The sequence below is a fragment of the Emydura macquarii genome, unplaced genomic scaffold, assembly GCF_026122565.2.
Source record: "Emydura macquarii macquarii isolate MOO-44397 ecotype Brisbane River unplaced genomic scaffold, CSIRO-AGI_Emac_v2 contig_2924, whole genome shotgun sequence".
NCBI lineage: Eukaryota > Metazoa > Chordata > Testudines > Chelidae > Emydura > Emydura macquarii.
In genome coordinates, this window is record NW_027133061.1 from 5221514 (window position 1) to 5245077 (window position 23564).

At 50.4% G+C, this 23564-nt stretch overlaps 1 protein-coding gene across 1 annotated transcript in view; it reads left to right on the forward strand.

Annotated features, from left to right (window-relative positions):
- Nucleotides 1-20505, forward strand: part of F11R (F11 receptor) — a 44693-nt gene extending 24188 nt beyond the window's left edge. Inside the window, exons 2-10 of the mRNA XM_067569594.1 lie at nucleotides 1237-1296; nucleotides 6225-6332; nucleotides 8842-8985; nucleotides 10812-11014; nucleotides 11116-11218; nucleotides 12762-12869; nucleotides 13589-13598; nucleotides 14900-14948; nucleotides 18403-20505. Of these exons, the coding sequence (XP_067425695.1) occupies nucleotides 1237-1296; nucleotides 6225-6332; nucleotides 8842-8985; nucleotides 10812-11014; nucleotides 11116-11218; nucleotides 12762-12869; nucleotides 13589-13598; nucleotides 14900-14948; nucleotides 18403-18438 (821 nt within the window). The 3' untranslated portion in view covers nucleotides 18439-20505. The remainder of the gene's footprint in view (nucleotides 1-1236; nucleotides 1297-6224; nucleotides 6333-8841; nucleotides 8986-10811; nucleotides 11015-11115; nucleotides 11219-12761; nucleotides 12870-13588; nucleotides 13599-14899; nucleotides 14949-18402) is intronic.
- Nucleotides 20506-23564: the final 3059 nt, after the last annotated feature.

The following is a 23564-nucleotide window of genomic DNA, read 5'->3' on the forward strand; positions in this document are numbered from 1 at the left end:
TGCAAAGCAGTCTGGGGGGAGCTACGGACACAGAACAAACCTCTGTCCTGCTGTTGCTATTCCTCAGGATATATTAAATAGACCATCTCCTGCCTCCTCTGTTATGCTTCCTGTATCCACCCACTTACTGAATAGATCACTTCCAGAGAAGGATTTCCTGTTAGCTGACAGGTGATGGTGGTTAGGCGGAAGAGGACTCTGTTCCCTTTCACAGAGGCAATGAGGAGTGAGCAGGGCTTCAGGGGGACGCTAGATGGCAGCAGTCTCTCTCATACTTGGCCTAAGGTAGGTCAGAAGCTCGGGATGTTACCTGGAACAGGAGTGGGAATGCTGAGAGTTTCATTCTGCACTGCGGAATCTCATAGTTGAGCTGTTCTAAAAATAATCTGCAGTAGTCAGTGCAGTCTCGGAGCTGCCAGTTTCTGCAAGATCAGGAATGCTTGCTAGTAGGAAGCTCGCAGCCCAACATACATTGTGTCACCTCAAACTGATCTCTGGCAAAACGAGTGTCAGGCTTCTTGCTGCTTAAAGATGCCTCCAAAGCATTTGAAAAATCTGGGCTTGTGATTTTTTTTTTCTTTGACATATAAAGGAGGCCTAGAAAAACCTTTCTCCTGCAACAAAAGCCTGCTTTGTGCTTTTACCTTAACACCAGGAATGTAAAGTCTGGACTCTCTGGTTTTGTACACTTGGGTCAGTTCGGCTCTTTCTCAGTCTATCATAGATAAGCTACATGGTTTCCCATGGGGTGGAGGAGCACTGCTGAGACTGGGGAGGCAATGTGGGGGGCAATTGTTTAAAGTGGAACCTGGGAAGAAATGTGTATCTGTCCGTCTTGTCTTTAGATTGTAAGCGCTTTGGGGCAGAGACTGTTTTCTGTACACCTGTAGTGTCTAGCCTAGTGGGGCCCTGACCCTTGTTCAGGGCCTTAAGGCCTTAATGAATGCAAACATTTAACTTTGTCTTAACAAAAACCAACCAGAAAGCAAAGCTTGAAGCAGTCTGACTAAAAACCCCTTTCCCATAATTGAGTGTAGTCCCTTGGCATCTACTCTGAGGCTATGAGTTCTTCAAGAAAATGGGGTAGAAAAGAATGTTCTTAAGGTGTTGATCCTTCGGAGGATGTCTGAATCTCTCTGGGGTTGAGCTTGGCAGCTGTTTTGACAGCTTTGGGATCACTTGGCTTCTTTTGTAAACAAACACATATCCTAATCATATTTTGTCTCCTTCCCGTAGGGTCCTTGATATCAGGCCAGGTTATGGACACGAAAACCATCCAAGTGCCGGAGAATGACCGTAAGTGTGGTGTGCAAAATTAATCAATTCATAGATTCAAAGACCAGAAGGGACCACTATGATCTAGTCAAATCTCCTTGATAACATAAACCATAGATCTTCCCTAAATTAATCCCTGTTCGAACTAGAGCAGAGCTTCTAGAAAAACCGTTGATTTAAAAATTGCCAGTGACAGAGAAGTTATGTTGATTGCTGCCCTGTGCAATCAAGGTGTATTTCCATCCACTGGCTTTTCTCAGCCAGGGAATGATCTCTGGCTGAAGGCTGGTCTCCACTGAAAACTCACATTGGTATAGCTATATCTCTCAGGGGTGTGAAAAATCCACACCCCTGAGAGGCATAGCTATGCCAGTTTAAACCCTGGCGTAGACAGTGCTAGGTTGCTGGAAGAATTCTGTCGACATAGCTACCGCCTCTCGGGGAGGTGGGTTAACTACAGTGATGCAAGAATCCCTCCCCTCGCTGTAAAGAGTGTCTGTATTGAAGCACTCACCCTGACAAACTGCTACTGTGGTCCTGCTTCCTTCCAGCAGAAGCCACTGTTGTGACTTTTAGGTGCTCTGATGGCTTGGAGCTCACAAACTGCAAAGATTATCCCTGGGTTGGTTCCTTCCAGCTGATTTGATTCACGTGTTTTCAGCTTTGTGAAACTGGCCCAGGTATGTATATTACTGGTTTAGACATGATGCTGTCTGCACGTAATGAATATGATCTGATCATGATCACTTGTACCTAAGCTGCTGTAAGGTCAGCTCTTCTTCGACTTGGTGTCCGTGTGGATTCCACGGCAGCTGCACGTGGGTGCCTTACAGCATGAGTTCGGTTTCTTTTGAATAGCAGGGGCTGTTGGAGCCACTCATCTCCTTTCCCATCCCCAAGCTCCTTCGTGCTCCCATTCGAGGGCAGAGCGGACACAACCCTCCCTCACTTCCCTTTGAGGCCCATTGCAGCAAGATGGGACCCAGCAAGAGTCTGACTCACTCTTCTCCTTAGAGACTCTGAACACTGCTATTCTTAAATCAGGCTTGTGAAAAAAATAGTCATCTTTACACTCCTTTCATGTGGACATTAAAAAAAAAAAAAAAAAAAAAAAAAAAAGGTTACTGCAGACCCTTCCCTGTGCTCTGGTGTGAGACGCCTCACACAAGCTGCCATGTCTCATGGACTCATCCATAATAGTCAATGCAGCTTCTGCCTGTGGGAGAGCCACCTCTCAACTGGGTGCTCTGTGGGCAACTCCTTTTCTTCCAGCACCCACAAATCCAGGGACACGCAGCGCAGGCTACATCTGCTGGAGCAGTCCACAAGCGTCACTTAGGACACAGAAGTGATGGCCACTGAAGCTAGTTATGCTCAAGGGAGCGCTGGCCGATATCGGCTTATGTTATACTCCAGGATCAAGTGCTGGACAGAAGGCGAAGTGTATCGGCAGAGCTGGCACAAGTGACTTTGATGGCACCCACTTTGATATTGGCGAAGGTCTCTGCACCGAAAGCTGCGGTACTGACACTCTTGGCGTGGATGGCCCTGGTGTCCACGTTGGTTGAGCCAGCGCTGGCTTCCCAGGCAGTAAAGCTGGCATCTGTGCCTGTACATGAGGGTGAGATGCAATGCACGGGGTTGGACAGAGCCCAAATATAGCATCAAACGTGAAGGAAGGTCCTGGAAGCAGGAAACAAAACATTCATTCAAAGGACAGAGCCTCTGAGTCCTCGACACAGGCCGTGAGTGGCACAGGGAATGAGGGACCTGGCACCAATCTCAGCACAGGTGTCTGCCCTGGAGTAATCTGGATCACCTCCGGACATGTTCCCTGTGCTGAAGAGACTAATGGAACTGACCCCAATGGCACATCGCCCTACGGCACTGCTGTTCAGAAAGATGCTCCTCCTCACCACAACCCATGCACTCCTCCTGGCTCACACTGAGTAGAGATCCCCCTCTGCCTTTGGAGTGAGACCCCAAGAAGGTTACTGGGGAGTCTAGTACCCATGTGACATCTTAGCTTTACTGGGGATCATCAGCTCTTGCGTCTGGGAGCAGATCCCCCCCTCCCATGTTTCCAGGAAGGAGGAGATCCTGTTCCCCAGTGGTATCATTAATCAGGCCACCCACACCAGAACCAGGCATGGCCCCCCAAGAGCAGGAAGCAACGGAGGGATCACAACGACCCCCATCTCCACCCAAGGACAAGGCAGTGACACCAGCCCTGGCCCCAGCGATTGATTGTAAAGCTTTTCAAGATCTCCTTTCCTGCATCGTAGAGACCGTGGATGTTGAGGCTACATTTATACAAGAGAAGTCTTTATTTTGAACACCATGATGCTGGCCAGAATCACCCTCCCTATTAACAAGGGGCTCCTGGAATCTGCTAAAAGACTGTGGCAAATGCCGGACACTTTTCTTCCCACTTTGAAAAGGGTGGAGAAGAGATACCAGTGCCCCCAAAGGGCTTTGATTAAATGCCCTTATGTCCATCCAAACATCCAGCCAGAGTTCCTGGCTGTTTTGACAGCATAGGAAAAATCAGTCCATGAAAGGCGGCAAGCCTAAGGACAAAAGCCCCAAAAGTTGGATCTCCTTGGGCGCAAGGCGCATTCATCAGCCTCGCTCCAGCTGGCGAATGACCAGGCCCTGTTCACCAAATACACCTTTCTCATTTGGGAGAGGGTCGCTCCCTTCCTGTCCAAGATCCCTCAAGAATCCAGGGATGAGCTGAAGGAAAGAATCAAGGACGGCCAGATGCTCGTGAGAACATCCCTCCAGGCAATCAAGAACGCATCTGATATGGCCACATAGTTGACGGCCACTGTCATCACATGAGATGGGCCTTGTGGGTACAGGCCACTATAGAGGACCCGCCCTTTAATGGGATGGAGCTGTTCAGCTAGAAAACAAAGTACTCCAGTCCCTTACTGACAGCTCTGTGGTTCTTAGGGATTTACACACTGGCTTTCTCAAGGATGCCTTACACGTAGCAGCCCAGGCAGAGGACATCATGCTACTCGTGGGATCAACAGCAGGAGCACCCTCAAAGAAAGAATCCCAGGTACTCCAGGGGCATCCATCTTCCACCTCCTCAGCACACCAGACTCCCTCTGAGGCAGTAGTTCTGACAGGAGCATTGGGAGTTGCACTGGAGTCAATCTGGAGTCTGCATCCACCTTCAGGCTCCCCTCTCCATTTCCACAGATTACCACCTGCCCCATCCCTCTTCAGGGATCCTTGTCATGAGAGCCTATTACAAACAGAAGTGCACTCATAGCTTCCTCTCTTCTATGGAGTACAGGGGAGAGGATTTTACTCCTGTTTATATACCTTATTCTAAAGAAGAAAGGCGGTTTTTTTCCTAGACAAGCTTCATCCTAGACCTGAGAAGAGTGGATAAACACATACCATCCTGAATCGGAGGCAGTGTAGTAATGCTTACCTCCGTCATCCCATCTCTTCATCCCATCTCTTCAGGCTCAAGGTTGGTTCATGGCTCTCTACTGACATGACATGTACTTCCACATAGCCATCCATCCAGCTCACAAGAAGTACCAATGGCTGTGTTGGCTGTCCAGGCCCAGTGGAAAAGGGGAACAGGTGATCATCAAGTGATCCATCCCCTGTTGTCCATTCCAGTGGATGTTCAAAAGCACCTAGGCAGGCTAAGAATATAACTCCCCTTTGGTTTCACTTTTACAAATCCCATTAGGTGCCTCTCTGCATCTTTAGGTACCTAAATACCTTTGAAAATCTGGCCCTAAGGGACTTAAACTCCTAAGCTTCTTAGGTATGTTTTGAAACTTTTACCCCTAGATTGTTTTTCTAAATGTCAGTTGCCAGTGATAACTCCATCTCTGGTTTCCCAGGCGTTAAAGCAGGAGCTGCGTTCTGCAGCTCGACTCTGCTTTGCGCTGTCCATGTGATGTCAGTTTCCTGATTTGCTGATGGATTGACACTTCCAGGAACCTTGCTGTGAAATCTAGGAAATCTCAGTGAGTTCCCAGTAGTTTCAGATACAGGATGTGTCCCTGCTAGTTTCTGCAGCTTCACAGTCAATTTCTTGCTTTAACATTTCTTAAGTGAATTTCTGCCTTTTTGCTAAGTGAAAGACCTATATAACTCACCAGATGGGCAGTATTGAAACTGCCCATACCCAAAGTGCTGCCAAATGCACAAAGTGAACAAAAAAGCTTGTTAATGGTTTTATTCCTGTGATCTTAGCATTCCAGGTCAGCAGGAGGCTGAATTTTCAGACCCATGTGACTTTAAGATGGTGGCCCTCAGGAAATGGTAGATTTTTAAGGCCAGAAGGAACCATTAGATCATCTATTCTGACCTCCTGCATCACACAGACCGGAGAATTTCACCTACTTCCCCCCTGTATTGAGCCCAATAACTTGTATGGCTAAAGCAGCTCTTCCAGACAGGCAGCCTGGCTGGATTTGAAGGCATCTAGAGTTGAGGAATACACCACTTCCCTTGATGGTTCCAATGGTTAATCACTCTTTTAAAAACAGACAAATATTGTGCCTTAGTTCTGATTTGAACAGATCTGGCTTTTTCCAGCCACTGGTTCTTGTTCGGCCTTTCTGGGCCTGGGTAAAGAGCTCTTTAGTACCTGGTATTTTTTTCTTGGGAAGGTGTTTATAATGCCATAAATGTGTCACCTCTCAATCTTCTTTTCAATGAACTAACCAGCTCTTTAAGCCTCTCCCTGTAAGGCATTTTTTTCCAACCCTGGGGATTCAGGAATGATGTACGCTCCCTTCACACTACGTTGTAATTGGTCCTGAGTATAAATGAAAATCTGGCTCTGAATCTCTCTTAAAACAAATATGTTAGTGGCTTAGCTCTGCCAGCTGCTTACAAATAGCATCTAATTACATTGGAGCTTTGGAGAGCAGCGCAAAGGCTGACTTATTGCTATTTCTTTCCAGCGATTGAAATACCCTGTGCTGCCTACACGTCGCAAGGCGGAAGGGTGGAGTGGAAGTTTGAAAAGGGCTCGTCAATAGTGCTGTTCTATTATGATTCCAAATTAACAGGTATGTAACCCCATTGTATGGGATGTCTGAGGCCTCTTTATGGTCCAGCTGTTTGATACGCACAGGTTATACCAGCTGGTTGCAGCAGCTGAGGCAGGATGGGTTGCTTTAAATCAGAGTGTTTTAAATGATCAATTTTTATCTTGTTTTGCATTTGTACCTTTTTGTTGTTTTCAGTGGTGGCTGTAGCATGGGTTTACGGTTCACTTGCCTCCACAGAGATCATGGAACCAAGGGTGCAAAAATAGGGAAACGTACATTGTTTCCCAGCCTGATGTGGATAGGAAGCCCCAGTGGGCGCGGGGTGGGGAGAGGAGATGTTGCAGAGTGAGCGCGCCCTCTACCCATCCTGCAACGTCAGCTTCTGCCTCCTTGCTCTGACATTGCAACCTGGTGCACAGGGCAGCAGCACCGCTCAGGTTTTGCCTTGCTCGATGGAGGGATCGAACCTGAGTGATACTACAACCCCGTGCACCCAGGTCACAATGCCGGGAGCGGGAAGCTGGCCCAGCCTTGTAAGACAGGAGCCACCGCTGTGGGGATGAGCGTGGGGTGGGCTGACTCTCCAGCCCTCCCACCACTCCAGGGCTGTGGTTACAGGGTTTAAGGTTGCAGTGCTGGGGCAAAGGGTGCTGCCACAGGTGGTCCGTGCCCCCTCAGTAACTTGGTATAGTTCACCCATTGAATTTGATGGCTACATCCACCTCCTGGTTCTTTTCCTAAAGAAGGGTTGATTGTTATTGGTTGGTAACCATTGAAGCATGTTCATTTGCAACTAAATATAACATAGCTTTACTCTAAGTTTGCTGGTGCTTTTTGCTAACCAGGTGGATCCACATTTGGCTATGCAATTATGTAGCTTAACATACATTTATTCAGATTCTTAAAGTTTACATTTTTAATATGTTAGAAAATGGGGAATTATGCCTTCCTTGTTTACTAGATTCACTTTTTTGTGATTTGTGTCAAGCTCTGGATGAAGGTCGAAATTCAAAGAAAAAGGCACAACAACAGCATTTAAACTTTTTTTTTTTTAGCCGTTAAATAAAACTACCTTACATGCACTGGATTCATAAGGAGAAAAGTTTGACAGTTTGTTTTGCATTTAAAATTGATATATTAAACAAAGTATTACCTGTAGTTAGTGAATTGAACTGATTGTTTCTGGTCACCATGGCCTTCAAGATTTTAGAGCTAGTAGATCTCATACTCTCACACCTACTTTTTATCCATAGATTGGAAGAGGAAAATGTGCTTTCCTGCTCCCAATCAGTTTAATGAATGAACTAGTCATTCAGATGAACTAGTTAATAAACTGAAATGAAAAAAATATTCTCTGCACATACAGAAGCAGCTAGTGCTATCCAAAGCTGGTTTAGCATCTCTGGTTCCAGGGGCTTAGCCAGTGACTTCCACCAGTTCAGTGATGTGACATTAAAACTTCAGCAGCAAACATTCTGTTTATTTTTTTAATTTAAATTTAAATTTTAATAGACTCTAGTACGTTTAGGCCTTCGTGCATGTTGTCATAATTTCAAATTTTTAAATACAGATTCATTTTTTAAAATAAACTTATCTAATTTAGACGTTAAAAAATCCAATTTAAATTTAAAAAAAGCTTTCTTTTAATCACTGATTTTTATCCCAACTGATCCAAAGTGAGATCTTTAGCTCGGGTCCTTCTGAACCAGTTCTGTCTGTACCTTCCCACTGTGGGCAGGAAGCCACGGGCATTGGCAGCAGTTACCCGGATTCAGCTGCTCTTTCCCGCAATGCAGTACTTCACATCTGGAAATTAGCCAGAAGCTCCTTCCCCCAGTAATGGAGCTGGACCCTAGCGGGTAGGCATTTCAGGAATCCCAGCATGCACTGGTGCTGCCATGGCCGTGCTGTATGGATGGGCTAAGGTATTACAAAGGCAAGTGAGAACCAACCAGCCATTCTGTGTCCTCTTTCCTAGTGATGGCTTTCTCACCTTCTGTAGGAACCTCTGTAGCTTAGCCGTGTTAGCTGCACTGTTTGAGAACCGTCTTTTAATGTGACTGGTGTAACACACACTCTGACCTATATTGCTCTGCCTGGAATCAGCTTTACCACTGCTAATTAGTTTCTTAAAGCACTGAGCAATCACGGGCAGAGCTATGAGGAACGAAATGGGGTGGAATAACTTCACTGCCTAATTCTTGTCTGCCACAGCATAACATAACCCATCCCATAAACCCTGCAACAAACCCCACTATCCCACTGGCCAGCTGTGATTGGGCTGGCTTGGCTGTTGGCTATAGGGACATGTAGCTTCCTTCTCCAGTGGGGAGACCTCTTGTATTTGAACTGAACTGACCCCCTTTTAATCAGCTCTTCTCCTTACCCTGCTCTCTGCTCTGAGGCTGGTTCTCGGGGGGCTGCCCTTCTTCATCTTCTCCAGTGCCAGCAGCTTGTTCTGGTTCTCACTTGTATTCCTGCGCCTCCGAGTGCTCTCAGTCTGTCGCTGTCTCCCCGTTCTTTGCAGACCCTTACAAAGACCGTGCTCAGTTCACACCCACGGGGATTCGTTTCAAGTCGGTGACTCGGACGGACACGGGGAAGTACATCTGTGAGGTCCTTGGGAGCAATGGCCAGCTAAGAAAGTCAGAAGTTGATCTCATCGTCCGAGGTACTGGTGCCTTCCTGTCATTACAACCTGGGACCAGTTGCCATGGCTTTTAGTCTTGGAGAGGGAAGCCCTTGAGGCCCGTTGCCGACTGTGGGTAGGAGTGGGGTTTCATTGGCTTTAAGATCAGAAGGGACCACTATGAATGTCTGGCCTGACCTCCCGCATGGCACAGACCAGAGAATCTCGTCCAGCGATTCCTGCCTCAGGGAGGGCATTATTTTTCCCTGCTAAGAGATGCCCTTGAGCCCAGTGGCTTGTTTGAATAGTGTTGCTCTCTGCACATCATGGCGTCATAATAATAAACTAGCCTGAGGTCACTGAAACAAGACTCTTCCCACATTGGACTTAGACTCTAGGGAAGCCTTAATCGTCTCAACCTGATTATCCGAAATTCTCACCCATGTCTCCTGACCGTGGAGCTGCAGGGACAGAGCGGCTCATGAAGGGAGCTTCAGGGCCTTCCTGAGATCAGTGTCTGTCCTGCTAGAATAGAGTCATGGACAGACTGCTCTGGGCAGTGGCAAGAATCCTCTAATCAAATCAGGCTAGCACGGTTTGAAGGGGGTCCCTGGGGAGAGCCGACTGCCCGGACTCCAGTTCTACTGGCTCTTCATTTTCAGAACTGTTAAACACAGCCTGTTATCAAAGAATGCGTCTCCTGGCTCACTATGTGGCAGTGAAGAAACAATCCTAGCTGCATCAGGGTGCCGTTATTTCTGTAATGTGTGCTCAGGAAGTCTGACACTCGAACTGTTCACCTGCTGGCGATTCAGGGGCCCATGGTCAAGTCCATGCTTACACTGCATTGCATGCTAACGGCATTTAAACAGAGATCCCTTTCGTACGTGTGTCCTGTCAGTCCACTTCTTCACACCTTGAAAACTTGCTGTCAGCAACAGTCTGAATCTTGACTGTATTGTAAGCAGAGATCAATGGAGGCCAACCATTCCTCACCTCAAAATGGTCCCTCCAGGGTTGGGCTGAGGTTCCTGGCAAAAGATTCGGGGGCGGGGGGAGATTCCACTGCTTTTAATTCTGTTTCTATTTTAACTTCTCCCCACATGCACTTGCTGTTTAAGTGAACGCCATGAACCCGATTTCTCCATCTCCTTGCTCCTCCTTTGCACCAGAGCACAGTGAGCCATCCCATAAACCCTGGAAATGCCACTGCTCTGATTTAATTGCCTTTGCAGTGGTATAAATGACTGCCCAGGAAGCAGGGAATGGAAGATCTGGCCCCGTGAATGCCAATAAACCTCTGTTGAATTAAAGTGCAGCTAGTTCAGAACCCATGCAAGGAAATGTGGCTCTCTGTGGAATTTGCCCGAGGAGACCAAGACAGACAAGGCCGTGGCTGGATTTTAAAGAAAAGTCCACTAATATTTATAGTGTAATCAAGCTTCAGGGCAGACAGGATCTCTGCAAAGGTCAGGAAGGAGCGGCCCTTCATTCCTTCCCTTGCACAATTAAAGCTGCATGATGCGGGAATGTCAGTTACCCTGGCCTGAAGTCTGGAACTTCACTGGTCAGCCCTGGAGCAGTGCCAAGGATGCCCTGCCAATGGGAGAGGGCCAGTCACTGACTCAGTCCGTTGTCTCAGGAACTCAAACATGAGTGCTGCTGCTTACCATTTACTGCACTTAAAATGACCTGGCCACTTGTTTGCATTAGTGCAGGTCCTCTAGTCTAATCCAGACAGTTGTGGGTTAATAAGTGTGACTTAGCAACTGATCACGACTTGGGTGTGTTTAGGGCAGGGATCACAGCGGTGGGGTCCGAGTTCTGCAAGGTCATCTGTAACATGCCTCTGCCTTCTCCTCTGGCAGTGCCTCCCTCCCAGCCCACTGCCAAGGTGCCCACCTCTGTGACAATCGGCAACAAAGCGGTGCTGACGTGCACGGAAACAGATGGCTCTCCGCCCCCCACCTTTCAGTGGTACAGAGACAACGTCCTGATGCCCTCCGACCCCAAGATCAGCCAGAACTTCAAGAACTCCTCCTACACCATCGATCCCAAGACAGGAGTGCTGGTACATGCTGGGAGGGTTTGGGGCTGCCTGACTCTTGGGCAGTTGGTGCTTCTGTCCGGGTCTCGGTCCATGCCTCTCTTACGCCTTCTTTCCCACTCCAGACCTTTGAGCCCGTAACCAGCTTCGACTCCGGGGACTATTATTGCGAGGCTCAGAATGGCGTCGGGCCCGCTCAGAAATCGGAAGCCATCCACTTGGAAGCCAGTAAGGAAATGGTCTGCGGGGGTGGGTGCGAGCACATGTCCGCACTGGGCTCTTTGGAAGTCACCTGCAGGCTTACAGTGGCCAGTGCTGTTGCTACCCCTTCCCCGGCCTCCTGCAGCTGGCTGGGAGATTAAAGGTGGGACAGTACCCGAGTGCCCGATGGGAAAGCAAGTATGTGCTTTGCTGGAGTGGCTGGGGAGAACCTGGAACCAGAAGTCCGCTGGGCTGCCCTCCTAAAAGAGCAACATCCACAGAGAACTGAGTGTCCTGGTGTGTCCTGCCTCCTCTGTGGCCTCCAGAGCCGGGCCCCTGTACAGACAGACCCCAGAGGAGGCTCTCTGCTTATCTTGTGCACCCTGGGATTGGGAGTGACTGAGTGCATGAGGTTGGGGATGGGTGTGCTTGTCAGGCCAACCATCCCAATCTTCCCCTCCAAAGTTGCCGTCTCCCCCCAGCAGCTCAGCCCTGGTTCCCCGGAGCTGCTCAAACTATCTTGTTTTCCCACACCCTTGGTCTGGTTGTAGCCCTGCCCAGTGTTACACCCCTGCTTGGCCCCTGTGCCTGGTGGTTCATCCCTGCTCCAGTAAGTCTTGCCTACAGATTTCAATGGTTCAACCTGGCTGACTGGGCCTGGACCCGGACCCGAAACAGGCAGTAGGGTGCACAGGGAGGAGCAGATCTGCTACACTGTAGCATCTTAGTCCAGCTGGGAGTCATCTGGCAGGGATTTGGTTGAGGAAAAGGAGGAATGTCAAGGGGGAGTTGAACGCCTTTTCCTGCCTCATCTGACTCGAGCGTGGAGAGGGTGACCCCTCCACGTTGGGGCCGTATTGGCACACAGGGTAGTTGCTGCCACGCTGAGTTCACTGCTCAGGCCCATCGAGGCTAAAACGTGGCTCGTGTGGCTGGCTGCCATACATAACGGAGCTCAGACGACTGCAGGTCTTCGGGTGCCTGTGCTCCCTTCATAGGCCAGGGCCTCTAAAGACTTTGCATCAGGGCAGGGCTGAGCTCACTGGAACCACACAGCAAAGCAGCAGACCAGGGAGGGGTGGTCGGCTCACAGGCATGTCCCAGGTGAGGGTGGCCATGGGACATTGCTCTTCCTGCTGCCACTTCCGCATAGGTGGAGGTGGCTAGGAAGAAATGGAGGTGGTGCAGGCTGGGAACTGTCTTAGTATGAAGGGAGCCTGTCTCAGACTCACGAGGAGGTGTCATCAGAGTTATAATTACAGAGCCCTTTCGTTCACCCCCTGAGATAACTAGCCCAGAGCTTCTCACTCTGTGCCCCACCCAGGGGTGGGGAGCTGGTGGGTCCCCTGATGGAGGCAGCTCAGCCCTAGCTGCTTAAATCAATGGAAAGGCAACTGACCACGGGTGGTTGGCCCTTTCAGCCAGGCCTCCCCTGTGACTGCAGCTAAACAGATGAAAGCCTTTGCTAGTGTCACTCACCCCTGGGGACAGTGGCAGACGTGAAAGCATTTGTGACCTGGTGGCCTGCAGGGTGGGCTGGAAATGTGACCCTAGCGTTTCTCTCTCCCAGCTGAAGTCAACGTGGGCGGCATTGTGGCAGCTGTGGTCGTGCTGCTGATTGTGCTGGGGCTGGTTGCCTTCGGCATCTGGTTCGCCTACAGCCGTGGCTTTTTCAGCAGTAAGTACTGAGCTACCCACTTGGGCTGAGAAGGCGCCTCTCCCTGCCCCCTTCCCCTTGCACTCAGCTACTCCGCTGACCCTGGGTCAGTTCCCCTGCAGGAGCCAAGGCACTCATGGCTGGGCAGGGTACCTGGCAGACGGCTGCAGGCTCATGAGCTCTGGCTACTGCTGCTGAAGAAGCAGGGCAAGGGTCTCCGCTCCCTGTGCCTCCTCTAGGAAGGGGCATCGAAGCAGTGGGCTGAGCCTGCTCCGGGGCAGGAACTTGAAGGCTGCCTGTGATGCTGCAAACCTTGGCCGCCTTCCCCCTTTCAATGCTGAGGTGCTGACCCTGTGGGCAGCTCTCCATGTCTCTGGGAGCCCCCATTGAATCAAGGTGAAGCATTGCATGCTGGGAACTGTAGTTTCTGCTGACCGCCTCTCTGGATTAAATGGGGGCCCACAGCCTGTGGTGCGGCGTTAGCTAGGCGTGGTCAGGCCTGTGCTCCCCCCTCCATGAATTCCTCTCGTGGAGGCTTCTGTTCCCCAGCATCCCCGTCCGCATGTGGCTTGTCTGCTCTCGGCCCAGCCAGTCGAGTGCGCTGTGAAAGCAGCGTGGCCCCGCAGAAGCCTCTGTTGCTGCCCACTGTAGCAGTGCCCGGGTGCCAGCCCCTGGGAGATAGCACGTGTTGCTCGGCTGCCAACATTTAAACCATCTTGTTTCTTCTTTTTCCCTTCCAGAGACAAGAGGGTAAGTGGAACCTTTTACTCTGTTCCAGTGTGTGCCTTGTTCTCGGCCCATCCGCCAAGTCTCTTCCATGCACTCCTGGCCTGCGGAGATCTTCCTAGCCCTGTGGAGTGGGTAGAGTGTTCCCCTGGGTCATGGGGACTAGCCAGACTCCGCCACCTCCTCCCTGGCAATTTAAACGCAGCCTGGGATCTCCTCCTTGCAGCGGGTAGAGCGCAAGGGACCAGCGCTTACGCCAGGCTCCTCACCCCACCCCGCTGCACCCCCGTGTGGCCACTGTGTGGCACCTGTTGCTGGCCCCACCTGCCAAGTGGGATCTCTGGGTCAGGAACAATGGGGAGATGTCTGAGACTTCGACCTTTCCTCTTTGACTCGGGCATGTGTTTCTGCAGTCCCCACCACGGGTTGCTCCTACCCCCTCAGGTCCGCACTGCCTTTGTCCTCGCCCTATTCCAGCAGCATCTTCCAACTGAAAACAGGGACCAAGCCTCCATCAACGCAGTTTTCCCCACCCAAATGGGTTAGCAGGTGGCATCTGGGCAGAGCATGGTCTTCCCCCGTCCCCCTGATGGCAGTGAGCGAAAGGCTGCAGAAGGGTCCGAGCAGGGCAGTATGCTGCCTCTAGACTGTGCCAGGCATTGTCTGCTTCCCCTCCCAGAAGAAGTCAATATCTCGAGAGCTAATAGCACTGTCATGAGCTTGCAAATTTCCTCCTCCACAGTTCTGCTCAGGTACCTCAGTTCTGATCCACAGCCCCCCACTGATTTGGCCCTGGACTCTTCTTCCAGCTGTTCCAACACCCCTCTGTCCTGACCCTCCTCAGCCCTTATTTCCATGCCATTTCTGGTCCTGACCTGAGCAGCTGATTATCCCAAGTTCCGAGCTGGTTCTAATGTGGGGAATGAAGAGATCCCAAAACCTACTTGTCCCTCAAGGCAGGTTGGGTATCGGGACACAGCCTTGTAGCTGCTCTCTTCCCAATCCTGCCCTAGGGGTGTGCTGGGGATCGGATGGGGCAGGTCCGTAAAGCATCTCTCCTGCCAGAGCTGGGGGAGGCTGTGTCTTTCCTGGTGGGTTTTGGGAGAGAAGGGGCAAAGCAGGCACCTCTTGTCAATCTTTTGATGTGACGTTTGATGTAGCCTGGTGGTGAACAGCAGCCGCCTGCTGACTTGCTTCCCCATCGCTGCTGGCTGACTGGCCGACGCTGGGGGTTGCAATGGCACAGCTGGTTGCTGGGGTGGGGTCTGAGGAGCGATCCGTCCCTTGTGCAGTGGGTTTCATTCTTTAATTCTTTCTCTTTTTAGCAGCACCAATAAGCAGGTTATCTACAGCCAGCCCTCCAACCGGAGTGACGTAAGTAGAGCTGCCAGCCAGACGGCTTTACCCTGGCAGCCCAGAAAGTCTCATGTCCCCAAAGAACTGACTTTGTTTCTGGCTTCTTGAGCGTGAGGGCTGTGATCAAAAGCCCTCCAGGCTGGGTCTGGTGCCTCGGCAACACTTGAGGGAGGCGGGATGGATCCCAGCCGCAGAGCCTGGTTACAGCAGCGCTTTGCCCATGTCTCATGGGCTTTAGAGAGCGTCCTAGACACTCCTTGCCCAAAGCCAGCCACTTCGGGGAAGGGAAGGACAGACTGATGGAGAGACACTTCCCTTGACAAACTCTTCGTTCGCTGGGCATAGCTGAGGGTTTGAAGCTTGTTCAAGTGCTGCCAGCCCCGTGTCGGTTTCTGGGTAATGGCTTGAACCGAGACTTTCTGATCTTGAGAGGAAGGATGGCTCGCTGGTTTGGGTACTAACCTGTGACTGGGCAGACCTGGGTTCAATTCCCCCCTCAGATGTATGAGTTTGGGTGTGTCACTGAGGCTGTGTCTACGCTTAAATGGCTGCTGTGTTGCAATTCACCCATCACTAGTTAATCTACCTTCCCCAGAGGCAGTTGCTAGGCTGATGGAAGTATTATTCTTCCATCAGCCTAGAGCTGTCTACACTGAGGGTTACGTCAGCTTAACTACATCACTCAGGGGTGGATCAACTTAACTTTTTAGCGTAGGTCTGGCCTGAGTCTCTCTGGCCCAGACCCACAAAGGTACTGCAGCTCCTAACTTCCAGTGAAATCGAGCCTAAATACTTTTGTGGCTCTGTGCCTTAGTTATCCAGTTACCTCGGCAGTGGGGATAATAGCTCTGCCCTGCCCTGCCCTGCCACTGGGGGATGTGAGGATAAAGGCATGAAAGACCATGAGATGATGGTCTCTGATGATTTGGGCCAGATAAATCACCCAGATAATTACTGTAACCCCCATATAAATCAGGTGGTTGGATGCCCCTTTGTCCAGGAAGGTAATCCTTCTGGGTGTGGTGGCTGTTCAGAATTAGCCAGATTTGCCTTTAATCAGAGCCCATTAGTCACAGTCACGCCTTTCAGGCCTTCTGTTTAATGCACGTTTGATTCTCACCAAAGCCGTTACTCAAGGCTTGAGTTAAAAATGGGGCATTTCTAAACTAGAGAAACCCACCTTCCGTTCTGAGAGTTGGTAAGGGTCCGAACTGCCATTCAGCAAGAAGTTTCAAGTATTGAGTATTTGCCTCCCCAGCACAGGGGGGTGCAGCTGGCCCCTCGATATGGACGGCTCTGAAGCATTATCCCAAGGAGTTGGACTAGTCGCTCTGGCGGGGAAGGTTTCTCTCTTGCCATGAGACTGTCTTTAGAGTCACCCTGCGCAGTCTGCCACTGCAACATCACCATCCTCACCCGGCTTTTACGTTTTGGTGCTATTCAGTCATGACCAGCTCTGGCGAGAGCAATGTAAACACCTCTCCTTTTAGTGCCTCCACCCACGCCCTACCCAGTTAAAACCTGCTGCTCTGGCTATGTAACTTTCACTCCTTTCACCGAGTCACCCTTTGATACCAAGCCAAATATGCACAATCCTACTGGGCATTGTTACCTGCTCTGTTAGGTCATTCTAGAGTCAGAGATTGAGGCCAGAAAAGACCATGATGATCATCTGCATACGCAGGCCACAGAATTCACCCCGTGATCTCTGCGGCAAGCCCATAACTTCTGGCTTAGTGAAAGCATCATGCCATGGGCCCTCCTTGCTGTAGCTAGCTGTGGAAGAATGATGAAGGCTACCATTAGTTTTCCCCCCCGTCTGCAGCCATGGTGCAATTTACCAATGTCATATGGAATTAAAAGAGCTGAAGCCCCCAGTTCTTAAAATCAAAACCATTTCCACAGACTCCCATAACGTGGGGTCAGAGAGCTCCAGTGCATTGCTTGGCCGCGCAAGCCGTAACGTCAAGGAACCAGTCAGTAACGCTATGCTAAAATCCAGGCTAACCTCCTCCATGTGCTAAAGAGGCGAAGGCCCTCAAAGTGAAACTGCAGTGTCAGAGTGAAACTGAATGACGCCAGTCCTTGCAGTGAGAAATAAACAACCAATGCTTAGTGTCTGGAATGTAATTAAGCAACCAGCATGGGGCCATTTTGAGCGTCAGATGCAGACTGGGGCACAGGAAGAGATGTCTGCACACTGAGTCCTTTGCCTCTCATCAGACTGGAGGTAACACTTTCAAAAGCACAGAAGTCCTATTTTCAAAAGTGACAGGGACTCAAGAGCCCATAGGCCAGGTTTTGAAAGGATCTACATGCCTAAAGATGCATAAATGCGCGTAGGTGCTTTTGGAAATCTCCCTCGGTGCCTATCTGCATCTTCAAGCACCTAAACACAGTTAAAAACCTGCCGTCAATCATCTCCACCATTCTTGGAAATGGGACGTAGCAGCCTGTTACCCTGGAGTTTGGGCAGGAAAATTACGTCTTTGCTGAGAGCCCAGCACCATTTGCTGTTCTGAGGTTGGGGAAAAAAGGAGTTTTTTCTAGTGGTAAAAGCCAGAGTCCGGGTCTGGGAGTTAGAGGCTTCCTGGGTTCTATTCCCAACTTGGTCCCTTACACCATCTGTGCCTCCACTTACCCCTCTGTTAAATAGGTATAATACATCGTCATGGTGATTAAAATTCAGTTGTTTAGCAGCTTGGGATCCTTGGCTCAGGTACTACATACACGCCACGTTGCGTTCTGCTCTGTAAAGTGCTGCAGCCACTCCAGTGCGCTGGAAAAGGGCAGCTTCCCCAGAACACAGGTAGATCTCCCATTGGCTCAGCATCAGCACAAGGTGTACTTAACAAAACTCAAACCCTGTGTGCTAGTGACACAGACTGATGTCAGAGATGGGCTGGGAGAGTAGTGGTGAGGTTGACTCTGTCTCCCAGAGGTCTGGAATAATAGAAGGTGTAGCCAGGCCAAGTTTCTCCTAAGCAAACAGTCAGCTCTTCCTCGCACGAGGCGGCTTTGTGATGAGGGGTTGAGCCCATAAACATAACTTCGCCTGCAACCTAATCTGTGCTTCTGCCTAGTCTGTGCTCGCCCACTGAGCCACTTAGTGGTGGTGGCGGCTTTACATGCACCCCTGGTGCCAGGTGCTGCCCAGAGCACGAGACAGTCCTTGCCCCCAAGAACTCAGTCTAGGTAGACAGGTTAGACACACAGAGTGGGAGGGGAAATAGAGGCACCGAAAGCAGAGGGGACTTGCTCATGGTGAGTGGCAGAGGAGGGACTGGAACCCAGGTCTCCTGAATCCCAGCTCAGCATCCTAGTTGCACAAACTCGCTGCTTTTCCTTGGCCACCTACCCCCATGAGCTTTTCTCTCTGAGAGGGGGGCAAAGGGATCGGTTTTGTTTTGAAGAATTCGCTGTAATTCTTGTATGTGGGAATTCATTGTCTTTTTTTTTTTTGCTCTCCTAGGGAGAATTCAAACAGACCTCATCCTTCCTGGTGTGACACTGGCCCTGGCTTGGCTCTCCCTCTTGTGCCGATGTCCTGCCCCTTGCCCCATGAACTGCTGTAAATGTCCCGTGTGAACTACTGTAACTCACTGCGATTTTAACTTTTTTTTTTTTAAAGTTACACCTAGTGCCTTTTTGGTCACATTCTCGACTCTCTCTTGATGTCAGGGTGAAGATGCTGTTCTGTAGATTTTATTACAGCGCCCGTGGGGCTGGAGCCTGGCCCGCTGCGCTGCAGGCTACTTCACACAAACCAGTCTTATTTTCCTAAGAGCGACAGACGACAAATCCGGCTGCTGAGCGCACCCAGCAAAGGGGCTCCCCTGCCACTCGCTGGCATTACAAATGGCTCACCCTGTCTTGGGGACATCAACTAGCACAGTGGTTTCCCAAGGAGGGTGAAATTCAGCCTGTACAGCAGGCCAGCTTGGGCTTTAAGTTGCCAGAAGTGGCAGGCTGGGGAGCCCTGGTTATGCTAATGCACTGAACGTAGGTAATGCAAGTCTATTTTTGTGACCGTAGAAGATTGCTGTGTCTCCTCTCCCTCCTCCCCCGCATCCATGCCGTCACTGCTGTACTAGTGTGTCGCGAAGGTCATCTTCATGGTCTCTGAATAGGATGAGTTCTACATTTCCCTGGAGTGGGAGGTGATTGGTGAGAATGGATTAGAGATGTAACAATGGGATCTAAGTGGACTTGCTCACCTTTCCCTCGGCCTGTGATTTGGTTGTGAGGCAGCAGAGAGAAAATCCAGGCCAGGAGAAATCAGGAACTTCTTCCCACTAATCTAAAGCCTTGCTGGAGCTCTGTTTCAGCACAGTTTGGCAGGGCCAGGAGAGCCTTCCGGAACAATCTGATTCTCTCTGGAGTGGTTGGGCCAAACTTGGGTTGAAGCTAGGTTGACTGGTACGGCGTGGAGATGGGGTTCACACCCTGACCCTGCCGTGGGCCATATACGAAAAGGGTGGTGGTGGGAACTGGTGATGCTCTCCAGTCTCCTGCTGTTCAGAGTTGTGGGTTGGATTTGGCCGCCTGTGTCTGAGGGGGAATCACTGAGCCTTTCCTCAAGGCAGGTGCTCTTCAAGGCTGGGCATTGAGTTGCCTTGTGCTGCTTCACCCTGCACCCCACCCACCCCCTGGCTCACATAACCAAGTGGCTTCTCCTGCTTTGGACGGAAGCTGCAGTCAGCTTTCGTGGTGCTTGTTCCTGAGCACGTCTTTGCATGGAAGATGCTCTAAGGGGCAAACGGCCGTTCAGTGTGTGACTGGTCTTGGTGCAAATGAGACCCAAACCCGTAGGGTTGACTTGGAAGACTAATCATTGCTATGGCCAGAAGATGGGTGGCTAGATCCTTGAGCATTCAGCCTTTAAAAGGATCCTGTTGTAGGTGCCTGCTAAGTACTAATCTAATCAGACACAGCGACAGATCCCACTTCAGTTAGGGAGACCAGGTGTCCCGATGGTAATGGGATTGTCCCGATATTAGGGGCTTTGTCTTGTATACACAACTGCATTCTTCTCCCCTCCCAGAAAAAAAACTATCCTGATTTTTCCACTATCTGGTCACCCTAACCTCAGTATGAACGGCAGGAGTTTAAAACCACGACATGTCGGGATCCATCGAGAAATATTTGTAGGCCGTGAGCCTGCCTTCCACTGTCTGCAGGGAGCAGAAAAGGTGCTGCCGCCAGGTTGCGGTACATTGTGCCTTGCCCGTAGAATCTGTATTGCTCTCGGGAGGCTCTAAAGCAGACTGGCTCAGTTACCAGGAAGTATTATAATGGAGGCTGGAGTCGAATCCTTGAGTTTGTTTGGATCACAGTGCGTAATCACCTGGGCAGGAGCGCTCCAGGAGGCCGTCCTGCGAGCAGAGGCCAGACACCCCTCAGACAGCTGGACATATTGAACTCTGTGGCTGCTTTTTATTAGAGCTCAGCAAGAGAAACCTACCCAGACCTTACCTTGAAAGCCTGAGACACTGTAATATTCACTTTTTAAACCACTTGAAAATGCTCGTGTAATTTTATCTATTTGTAACTGGAAATAAACCCTTTTGTTTGAGCCCTGTCTCCCACACATTTGTAAGGAGGAAGGTGGGGATGGCTTGCTAGGATATGGAATGGCCTGCAGCTCTCCTGCCCCCTGCTGGTCAGCGGTGGAACTGCGTGGTGCTTCTCTCTTCATCCAATACGGGGACAAGCTCAGACCACCGTGGTCAGGAACCAAATTAGTGATCAGCATTCCCCAAAAGAGCCACAGCTGTGTGAATTCATTGCTGCATCAACTGCAATTGGCTAATAACATAGTAAAAGCATCCTGATTGGTTGTTAATGAAATCCCAGTGTTTCTATATCATGCTGCAAAGAGCCACTGGAGAGACATTAAAAAGCCATGTGTGAGCCTCAGTCTGAGAACAGCTGATCTAACAGCTGTGCTAGCCTCCAGACTGGGAGCACATTTTTTTGGAGAATAGAAACGTCGTCAGAAAGTGCATTTTGGGGGCAGTGGGACTCGACCGATTCGGGTTGAATTTGAGAAATAGTTTTGGCTGGAAAAAAGAAGTGGGGTTTTTGGTTTTTAGCCATGTTTTCAGTTTCTTATTTAGAAACAGGGTTTTGTTTTCTAATTCAGCCCATGTACAAAACACTTGAACACGGCCGAATTGAAAAGAAAAACTCACACTTTGCTTGAGTCAAACAAAATATTTCTGTTAATTCAAGGCAATTTTTTTTTTTCAATTTGACAGCTTTTTTTGGTAAAGAATTGGATTTGATTTGACTCCAACCTGATTCTTCTCCAGGATTTTTGGTTCAGCCCCCAAATGAAGACATCCCTTATTCACTGAGCTCTCGCTAGCCCCACTCTCCCCACCAGTCTGGTCACACAGGGCTAATATAAGCATGGCTGGTGACAACTTGAGATCTCGCGCTGGGTCTGCGTAGCCTGTTATGGAGCAAGGCGGGGCATCCACAACCACCGCGCCCTCCCGCTACTGTTAGTAGGAAGAGGGGCTCAGAGGGAAGAGGTTGCTTGACTGGAGGAAGGGAGCCCCTTTCTTTGACATCCTGCTGTTGACGGGATTGGCTGACTCATGGATTGCAAAGTAAGAACAGAGCAGAGCTGGCTTTCGGTGCATGCTAACAATCCCCTTAGCTCATCGCACTGCTTCTTACCAACAGCTTCTCTGCCACTTGGCCCCCCGGCAGTGCCTCTGTTGGTGCCGCTTGGATTTGCGACCAGTATGATGCACAGGAACCTACACAATAACAATCACGGGTTTCTCGCTTGCTGTTAGTTGACCCTTAAACATCATGTAAAAACTGGCCAGACCAGGCCGAACCAGCAGGGAGCCAGCTCCCTTCCCAGACCGCTGTGAATAAATCTAAGGCCAGCTCCCCCAGACAGAATCGTGACTGAACCCTGGAAGAGGGAGCCCCAAAGCCTGCCTGCAGCTGCATGGATGAAGGAGAAAGGGAGACGCTCCACCCAGTGTCCCAAACACGAGGGGGATGATTGAAAGCCAGGGATTGGCACAGACCCACCTCAACCAGCGAGCTGGAGAAAGGGAGCCGGATGCTAGAGAGTGAGTGTGCCAGGCTTGGGGTAGGTCAGATACTGAACAGCACGTAGGCCCAGCTGGGTGGGAGGTGGGGAGTCAGACCTGCCCCCATGGATGCCTGAGACCTCAGCCTTTTTCTGACTGTGGCAGCACATTTCTAGCTTACGCCACCAGCCAACCACATTGCATGGCCCTGCAGATGGATGGTGGCATTGGCGCTGGGTGTCCAGTGCTGATGGTTCCTTGTTCACATGTCCTTCCTCAGTCTTGTTACCTCAGTCTCACCGCCCCTGTCCTCCCACCTTGCTAACCCCAACCCAAGGAATTAAAAACCCAGCACTCAGGTGGTGGCACTGCCGCACCACTAGCTGCTCCCCCCCGTTCTCCTGCCCTCAGTTGTGGGATCTCCTTGGGGCAGGGATTGTCTCTTGCACTGTCTGGGCCTGGCTCAGCACAATGGCCCATTGTTCTCTGCTGGCCCTTAGGCACTACCATAACACACAGCTGTGTGCTGAGGTCTTGGGTCAACCTGGCGCTGCCTTTCGCACTGCCACGGGTACTTGAATCAGAGCTAGTCAGCTCCACTTCGATCCAGATCTGCTCCACTTTGATCCACAGCTAGTCTGATCCACTTCAATCCAGAACTGCTCCACTTTGATCCAGAACTAGTCAGCTCCATTTCGATCCTGCTCCACTTTGATCCTTCACTTCAATGCAGTGAAGCTGGGGGAAGGGGGCTGGGGGACCCCAGTACAGGAGGTGAGAGGGTAAGACCCGTGTCCCCATTGTGCTGTTCTGGTCATGACACCCAGAACCATATGCCACAGTGTTCTCCCTCTGCCTGGCCTTAGCAAGCATGAGCTTTGCTGGAGGTTAAACTGCATGTCAGCTCCCCGCCATGCCTGGCTGTCCACCTCACCAGAAAATGCCTTGAGACTCTGCCAGCCTTTACCCTGCCTTGCAGGTAACATTCAGCGAACCGCCGTTCCCCAGAGACGTCTGTGTGACCAGTCCCTCTCACGGGACGCTCACAGAAATTAAGTTCACTGTTCTCCCAAGAGACGGAAGTTTAACAAAGATCTGAGATTTGAGTGATGCTGAGCAAGGGGGAAAGAGACACGGATGGTTACAAACGAAGGATGCTTTCTAGTGCCTAAAACTTAATTTGAGCAAGTTACAATCTTTGCCTAAGCACTATCGCGGAAACAGCATCGAGCGGGGTTTGCAATGGGGATCTTCTCTGATGTCCTCTTATTTTCCCTCTGGAAAGTTTATAATGAAGTGCCTCGTTCCTGTTTCTCTCAGAGGAACTGTCCCAGACTGAGGTCAGTAGAGGAGGTCTGTTCCCTTGTCCTACTGTTCTTACAGATGGGAAGTTTTTCCTGAGATTGAATCTTAATCTGCTGTGCTGCAGTTTGAACCCATCGCCTTCTCGTCCTGCCCTCTGAGGCAAGAAAGAACAACTTTTCTCCATCTTTTTTATGGCAGCCTTTCAAGTATTTGAAGCCCGCTATCATGTCCCCCCTCACTCTCCTCTTTTCGAAACTAAACAGACCCAGTT